The 8,707-nt window shown below is 32.5% G+C and overlaps 2 protein-coding genes and 1 long non-coding RNA gene across 4 annotated transcripts in view; 2 read left to right on the top strand and 1 right to left on the bottom strand.

Annotated features, from left to right (window-relative positions):
* The window catches only part of LOC107627453 (lipoxygenase 3, chloroplastic-like), a 7,473-nt gene extending 2,714 nt beyond the window's left edge, over positions 1–4,759 (bottom strand). For both annotated transcript variants that reach the window (XM_021116027.1, XM_016330286.2), the window contains exons 1-5: positions 4,311–4,759; positions 3,080–3,360; positions 2,743–2,983; positions 267–596; positions 70–155 (exon numbers count right to left, since the gene is read on the bottom strand). In XM_021116027.1, coding sequence (XP_020971686.1) covers positions 70–155; positions 267–596; positions 2,743–2,983; positions 3,080–3,360; positions 4,311–4,683 — 1,311 coding nt within the window. In that variant the 5' untranslated portion in view covers positions 4,684–4,759. The remainder of the gene's footprint in view (positions 1–69; positions 156–266; positions 597–2,742; positions 2,984–3,079; positions 3,361–4,310) is intronic.
* Positions 6,773–7,896, top strand: LOC107627452. The gene is made up of 3 exons (XM_021116963.1): positions 6,773–7,291; positions 7,405–7,733; positions 7,876–7,896. Exons 1-3 carry the CDS (start codon positions 6,988–6,990, stop codon positions 7,894–7,896), a joined length of 654 nt encoding a protein of 217 aa, XP_020972622.1. The 5' UTR covers positions 6,773–6,987.
* Positions 8,234–8,707, top strand: LOC107628407. Its single transcript, XR_001617769.2, has 3 exons — positions 8,234–8,374; positions 8,462–8,527; positions 8,622–8,707. It is a non-coding gene; the product is annotated as an uncharacterized LOC107628407 (long non-coding RNA).

The following is an 8,707-nucleotide window of genomic DNA, read 5'->3' as shown; positions in this document are numbered from 1 at the left end:
CATACGTAACATAATTCTATAGAATTATTTTCTTCTCAAAATTGATTCAAATGGTAAAATTAAATATACCTGAAGCCTTTTTATGCTTAAAGGGTTGACGCCAGCCAAGGCCTGACGCCCAAGTTCTTCATCTGTTATGCAGCAACCACCATTCCCTATAATATTAATTTTAAGCAAATTCTGTTCATTATAATATTCAATTTGAAACTACTTAATAGTCATTTAACACGTTAAGTTGTTGAAGTTATTATTATTAGCTGACATACCACTTATAATGTGTGGAGTGCTAAATTTGAAGTACTCTTCGAAGGAATCTTGGAATAACTTGTTAACATCAATAGAAAGTGTCCCATTCTCCTCATTAGTATGATTCATTGCATCCACTTGATGCCTTCTTTTGTATATGTTCTTAATCTCTAATAGCTCCTTAAAGACTCCACACTTAGTTATATAAGTTCTTATGAAGGGAATCAAATTTCTTGTTACACCTTTCACTCTCTCCACATCAAGTGCCTCCTTTCTAACTCCTTCAAACACTTCATCTCTTGGCACATATGTTTCCATGAATGCATTCACACACGACTCATATTTCTCGTCTGTCACATGCATATATATGGTTACAAATTATTCAAAATGTGTTTAATCATATTAATTAATAGTAATGCACATATTAAGTATTTTAACAGAATAACAGTGACAGATTACTTATATGAAAAGTAGGAGTGTTTTATGGTCGGGTGAAATCGGGTTTGTTCTGATCCAGACCCAACCCTAAATATACATTGAGTCTATTTTTAGACCCTAATCCGACTTTAGACCCAATGAAACCTAAACATTTTCGGGTCACAACTATATCGGGTTCAAACCGGGTCTTTTAAGCTTTAACAATAATGGAAAAACTACCAAAAGTACTAATGAAGTTTACGAACGCTGACAAAAGTACCCATAAACTAAGAACATTAACGCTGTACCCATGAAAGATGGGTTCCGTATGACAAAAGTATTCAAATCATAATTTTTTGTTGATTTTTTAATAAAATTCCTAAACTACCCTACACTCAACCTCAACTCGCTTTTTCAACCTTTCATAACTCAATTTGCACCAACTCTTGCCATAGAGTCCAAAACTAGTCATACAATAAACCAGACCGAAATCAATGGTAGTGTGGTGGTGGTAAAGGATCGGACCTCAACCGATCACTCATAAGTTTATAATCCATACCCAAACCAAATTAATCAAACACCAAAAAATACTTAAAACATAAAAATTTTCAAATCCATTCATCCAATTTCAATTCACTTTAGCAAAACTAGAAGTAGAAACAGCCATCAACCATAAAAAATCAACAAATTCATTCATCCAATTTGAAATTTATTTCAGCAAAAATCAGAAGTAGAAGTAGCCATCAACTGGATCTTCTGTAAATCAATCTCAGCATTCATAAAGAATAGAAGCAGATTTTAAAAAAATAGAACAGTATCATTTTAGTAGTAACTAAATCAATTTCTGAAAAGAATAAAAATAAAATAAAATGTTTTAAAAAAAAGAAATACATTTTTCTTCGCCAACTGTAACATCGTCAATGGCAGAACCTCCATCTACAGTGCCGCCTCTCTTTCTTCTCTGATTTCTCTTTACCGAATCCGCTTTTTGCATGCAAGAGCACCACGACCCCTCTCTCTTCTCAAGTGTGCGACGACAGTATTCTCCTCGGCTGGGTCAGACGCGCATTCTCCTCGGCTGCAACAGGTGCGCCACGGCGACATTCTCCTCAGGTTGGGTCACATGCGTGCGATGAAGGTGTTGTTGTCACCTTAATAGTGAGAGGGAGAAGTAGTGAGAGGGGGAAGAGATTGGCGGTAATGGAGTAGGTGGGTGGCGGACGACAATGAAGAGGTAGGAGGAGAGTTCTGTGATTCTGTGAGGGTTTTTGAGAGAGGGATAAGTGAGGAGAGAAGAAGAAGAGAAGAGAGGGAGTGACGGTAGAATATGGTTAGGGTAGGGTAGTTTGAGAATTTTATTAAAAAATTAACAAAAAATTAGGGTTTGGATATTTTCGTCGTACGAAACCCATCTTTCATGGGTACAACGTTAATTTCCTTAGTTTATTGGTACTTTTGTCAGCGTTCGTAAACTTCATGGGTACTTTTGGTAGTTTTTCCAACAATAATTTATAAAGAAACTTATTTATGATGCACTTATTTATGAAGAAGAAACTTGTTACCAAAAAGTTGATATCCATATTTGAACTTGAATTTGTCCATAAATTCTAATTTGATGCTTCTTTGATTTATTTTCTAATTCAACAAGTGTGTTTAAAAATAAAACAATAAGTTTATAATTAATATAACATAATATTAAAATAAATTTAAAATATATATATATATCTTTTTTAATTTTTTTATGGTGCATATGGATCAGGTGAAACCGGATTCGCCTTAGCCAAGATCTGATCCGAAATAATGATCGGATCTATTTTTGAGACCCTTATCCGACTCTAAATCCGATGAAATCAAGCTAAATTAACCCCTAAAATGTTCGGGACCGGACCGAATCTTCGAGATAAGACGAGTCGGACCATACACACCCCTAATAAAAAGTCAAAACTAAAATATTAATATATATTATATTTTAATAATTTAATCAAATATACTAAATTATTTAGTAGTTTTTAACTATCATTTAGGCACGAAAATATCACGTGATTAAAGAGAAATAATTAAGATGAATATAAAACTCACTAGTTATGACAGGTGGACGGCCAGTTCGACAACGCCTAGGATTAGGATGTTGTTTGGTTCCCAAAATTGGCCTAACATGTTGAATGCCCTTGTCTAGATTTCCCAAGTCATTGTAGACATCATAGTCATAAACCCTATCACTCATCACCTTCCTCATTCCATTTCCATCTCCCCTCTTTTGTCTCAGCTCTTCTTTTCGTAGTTCCTTCACACCCTCTGCTGTGTCACATGGTAAGCATGCCTAATAATAAACGATACACAATTTTCATTTTTTAATTTATTTGTGGTGGATATAATAACCAAATTAAAATATAATAATATATAATCAAATGGCTACCTTGTTGGTGAAGAAAATTCTCTTGTCTGGGTGAACCTTTTCAGGTTGAACCCAAGAATTGCAAGAAAATTCCACAAAGCCTCCTTCAATGGAAATGGTTTCCAAGAAGATCTCTTTGTCATATTTGTTTGTGACTGTAATGGCTCCCGGAAATCCAAAATTAGAGTCAATCTCAAATTCAACTTTGTGAGTGGACCTCTCACTATCCCCACCTCCATTAAATAATAATTCTCTTGTCCAATCCAGTACGGCTCTCTTGCTCAGCTTTCCCTCCATTGTTGCTTCAATTCAATTAGGGCAAATCACACAACGAGTCAACACAAATAATAATCATTCATATTGGTTTAGCTTCATGTTTTTATGAGAAAATGGTTTTTGTGTAAAAAAATTAATAGAGCGTTTATTTGGACGTTATTATTTTGATAAAAAAAAGATTTTTTTAATAAAAAATATCTTTTTATTTTTTAGTGTATTTGGCAAATTTCGAGTAATAAAAATAAAAGTATTAGAAAAATTAAAAAAATATTTTTTTTGAGAAGTTGTAATTTACATCTTTTTTTAAAAGATGTTTTTTTCTTAAAAAAATTAAAAATATTTTCCATGTAATAAATAAACAAAAAAATACTTTTATATTGTTATACCCTACCTAATAAATATACAAAAAGGTACTTTTATATCGTTATACTCAAACATAATTGATAGATAAAAAGATCTTTTTGTATGAGATACCTAAATATAAAATTATTTTTCCTTTTTCATAAAATCTTTTAAAAAAAGATAATTCAAAAAAAGATATTTTCTTAGAAATTTACCCAAACAAATCCTAGAATAAAAAAAAAGCAAGAGTTTAAGAATAAAATTAAAATTTGACAGAAATGAACAATTTAATAATAATTTATTTTTTTTGTCAGTTTACAATTTTATTTGTTTTAAAGAATATTTTAGAGAACTAGAATTTCAGGTAAAATTAATTGTTTGGAGTAAATTATATATTTTTTGTAATTTTTAGATTTTTTTTCAACTCAACTAATAGTTACTTGGTTGGTAGCGTAGTTGGTTAACTAACAAGATTATTTTTAAAACTTGAAAATAATATGTAAGTATTTTATTATTTTATTAATCTTTATTTGGATGGTATTGAAAAACAAAAATAAGAGATAAAAAACACATAAATAATTATCAAAAAATAATATTTTCTAGAATTATGTAAAAAAAAAAAGTGCATGCTTACTGGGATCAATTTGAGTGCTAACTAGCTGCATGATGATTCCTCTATCCCCACCAGTTGTATTATGGCTGAAACTATCAAAGTAATGAAGCATCATTGCCATGAACTCCTTACTATTCTTTATAGTAACACTTGCACTTATCGTCAACGTTACGCCACCACCATCATGGAGACTCTTATTACTACTAATCAAATCATCAAAGGTGGTTCTCCTCTTCACAATGGGCAACAGAATTGATGAGCAAGAGAAACTGGGAAACATTGAAATTTTGTGTTTCTTATTATTATTTTGATGAGTGTGACATCTTCTAGAAGCATCAAAACAAAATGCTTCAACCACTACACTTTGTCCCAAAATTTCCTTAACCATCCTCATTTCAATTCTCAATTTCAACTCTAACAAACCCTAAAGTGTGTATTTGTTACTATTAATTTATACACAATGCAAGTGCTATAGTTATAGAGTAGTAGCTTATTGACTTAAGATGTACCAAAATGAATGAAATAAACCTATTTATAGTAACAGAATTGTACAAACTTCCAAATTGAATGAAGTTTCGTGTACATATATACAAGTTTGAGGTTGGTAAAGACAACTTAATATGAATTTTTATCAGAAAAAAAGAAATTAAATTAGCTTGTAAAATATGATAATGATGATGATGTGTTATATACATATGAATATATATACATTGGTTTCTTCTGGCAAAGCTGTATGTATGTACTGCTCACCTTTAATTTATACAACACATTATCGAAAATTTATGTGTTACATTATTTGAAAATTTCTTCAATTTTTAAATTCTATTCAACAACATCCACAATCTTAACTAATCTTACACCCGCATGGATCATCAACAAAACGATTTTATGATTAAAATTTGAAATATTATATATACGTGCACATGCATATCTTGCGTGTATAACTAACAAAATAATAACCCTTTAATTTAATTATTTAACCCCTACTGTTTATCATGGAAACAAACAATGCATGCACCATGGAACATAAAGATTTATATTTGGTTTGATTATGTGTATACATATACACGCCAAATTTTATTTCCTTACCCACCCATCCTCATCTTTTTGCGAGAGGATTGCTATCTAGAGTAGTAAAATATGGTTGAAATGTTGAATTTTAGTTCAAAACTTCAAATTCTCTTATACTAATATATAATATATAACTAAAATAAATCTCTAATTAATGTGACTAATGTGTTTAATTAGGATATATAATTATATGTGCAGGGGACGGTACTTAATTATTAGAAGAACCAAGGCTTTATATATAATAATTGTGAAATTTTTGTTTTAATTATATATACTAGATGTACACTAAACATCAACTATTAAATTAGTGACTAATATAAAACATATATTAAAAATAAGTTAAATAATATATATATTTATACATAATATATAATAATTAATTTAATGAATAAATAAAAATTATAAGATGGCAAATACTTATTTATAGCAATGACTAATTAATGGATTTATTTTATCGGGCCTGCTACATACAAGTTTACAAGCATCCAAGTTGGCCCAGCCCAAATCGAAGACAAAAAAAAAAAAAAACATAACATGGCGCGTCAAAATCACGCGCTCAACACAAACGGTTACGTATGGCAGACTCTTCCACTTCTTCCACTTCTTCCACTTCTCAAAACGCTTCGAAAACAAGGAAACGCTCCCATTTTTGAGCAAAAATCAAAGTTCAAAATATACAAATCGTTGTTCGAAACCTCCATCAAAACAACATCACACTCTCCGTGAAGAATCTGAAGAGAAAACAAAGCAACAACACTCAACGTAAGTTCATTAAGATTACTGTATATTTTACTTTTCTTCTACGTCGTTCTTCTAGGGTTTACTATTATTGTTGCTTCTTTGTTACACTGTTCTAAGTTCTACGTCATTCTTCCAAGTTCTACGTTGTTCTTCTAAGTTCTACGTCATTCTACGTTCTTGTAATAAGTTCTCCTGCTATTGTTGTTGATTTTTGGGGGTTTATTCCGTAGATTGGGGGTGAATACTGCTTGAACTTGTAATGTGGCTTGATATTGAAGCATGTTTGACTGATATCTGACTGATATATATGAATGTATCTGAATAATATCAATGAGTGTATCTCACTGTTATCAATAGGTGTATCTGATTCTTACATATAGGTGTATCTTACTGTTATCAATGGGTGTATCTGACTCATATATGCGTGTATCTTACTGATATCTCAATTAATTTGATATTGAAGCATGTTTGAGTGATACCTGACTGATATATATGGATTTATCTGAATCATATCTATGGGTGTATCTCACTGTTATCAATGAGTGTATCTGAATCATATCTATGGGTGTATCTCACTGTTATCAATGAGTGTATCTGAATCATATCTATGGGTGTATCTCACTGTTATCAATGAGTGTATCTGAATCATATCTATGGGTATCTGATTCTTACATATGGGTGTATCTTACTGTTATTAGACCTTGTAATGTTGCTTGATATTGAAACATGTTTGACTGATATCTGACTGATATATATGAATGTATCTGAATAATTTCAATGGGTGTATCTCACTGTTATCAATGAGTGTATCTGAATCATATCTATGGGTGTATCTTACTGTTATTAATGGGTGTATCTGACTCATATATATGGGTGTATATTACTGATGTCTTTGGGTGTATTTTTCGTTTCAGACAAAATGGCAGCAAGAAACCAAACAAAGGACCTTAAGTGTGCCACACATCTCCTGAGTGATAAGTTCAGAAACATGACTGAGGAGAAGAAGGCAATTGTCAGGGATCTCGGATTTGGTGGGTTGATGCACGTCCCACCTCTAAGGGTGGATCACCAACTCTTAAGGGAACTGGCAAACAACTTCAAACTTAGGAAGAACAAACTGAAGACAGAATATGGTTCTTTCCAAATAACACCAAAGACAATAGGTGATGCGCTTGGCATCAATGCAACAGGTAACTAGCTCAAAATTATAGGTGTATATTAAGTTCATGCTTGGGTGTATTTAAGGTTGATGCTTGGGTGTGTTTGAACCGATATTGATACTTTGTTGTTTTCCTTTTTGTAGGAAATCTGTTTCCTGAGAAAGTTGAGTATAAGCAACTTTCTGATGATGACAAAATAATTTATAGAAGATTTCAGGGTAAGACCCTCAAAAGTCTTACCGATGAAATGATGGAAATCGGCGTTGGCAGCGAAGAGGAACGCCTGATGTTCAAGAGGATATTCATCCTCTACATACAGATGGCGTTCCTTTTGCCAACGACGATAAACAAAATATCACCCGTGCACCTGGCCCCAATTTTTAAGATGGACGGCATATCGGAGAGAAACTGGGGGGGACATGTTTTGACCTTCATAATTAAGGGCATCACAGACTACCAGGAGAAGAAGAAGGCAATTGATGGCTGCCTCTTTGCCCTGATGATAATATACTTTCATCTTTCAGAAAACAAAGGCAAGAAGAGGGCTGAAAGACCACTAAAGCCTTGGATTGCGAACTGGACTAAGGAGCAGTTGGTGGAAAGAATGACTGCAGAAAGAGAGGAAATTTTGGTAAGTAAACATAATATGTTGGTTGTATTTTATTTACCTGAATGCTGCTAGCTAAAATATCTCATGTTTCAGGGGATTGTGAAGATGGCGAAGACAAGAGCAAGAGAAAAAATGAAAAAAAAAAGAAAAAAAAAGAAAAAAACAAGAAATAAAAAAAACAAAAAAAAGGAAGGCGAGTCCAACATTGTCTTCGGAGACAGAAACAGCTACTGACAGTGACACTTCTACCTCTGAGTCTGAGACTCAACAAGACTCAGAGGATTCAGCAAGAAAACACCCCAGCAAAAAGGGGAAAAATTAAGTACCATACTTGGGTGTAATTTCTTTTTCGAGTTGGGTGTATTTTGTTGATCACGTTGGGTGTATTTTTAGTATGTTCTAAATAATCATTGTTTACCTTCCAGAATGGACTCCAGAAAAAGAAAGCAGAGGCAAGAGGAGTCAGATTCTGATTCAGAATCTGAATCTGAACCAAGTGATGAGTAATGTCCTGAAATTATTACTCCTTTCTTTTGGCTTCATTATAAAGATTTCGTGTATTAACTGAAGTGTCTATTATTAACTTATAGGAGCGAAGAATCATCACCTGCAGAGAAGGAGAAGAAAAAGAAAAAAACAAAAACAACACCAAAAAAGTAAGCACTTCTTTGCATATAATTAGATTAGACGACTATTCTGTGATAAAATTAATTTCTTATTTCTGATTGGTACTCTTTTTTTTCCACCCAGAACACAACCAAAAAAGAAAAAAGTTCTCGTGGAGGATTCACCTCCTAAAGAAGACCAATACTTTGACGGGTACAGTACCTCGTAAG

The sequence above is a fragment of the Arachis ipaensis genome, chromosome B02 (assembly GCF_000816755.2).
Source record: "Arachis ipaensis cultivar K30076 chromosome B02, Araip1.1, whole genome shotgun sequence".
Classification (NCBI taxonomy): domain Eukaryota; kingdom Viridiplantae; phylum Streptophyta; class Magnoliopsida; order Fabales; family Fabaceae; genus Arachis; species Arachis ipaensis.
Note: the sequence above shows the minus strand (reverse complement) of the source record. Positions and strands in the feature narration are given on the sequence as shown.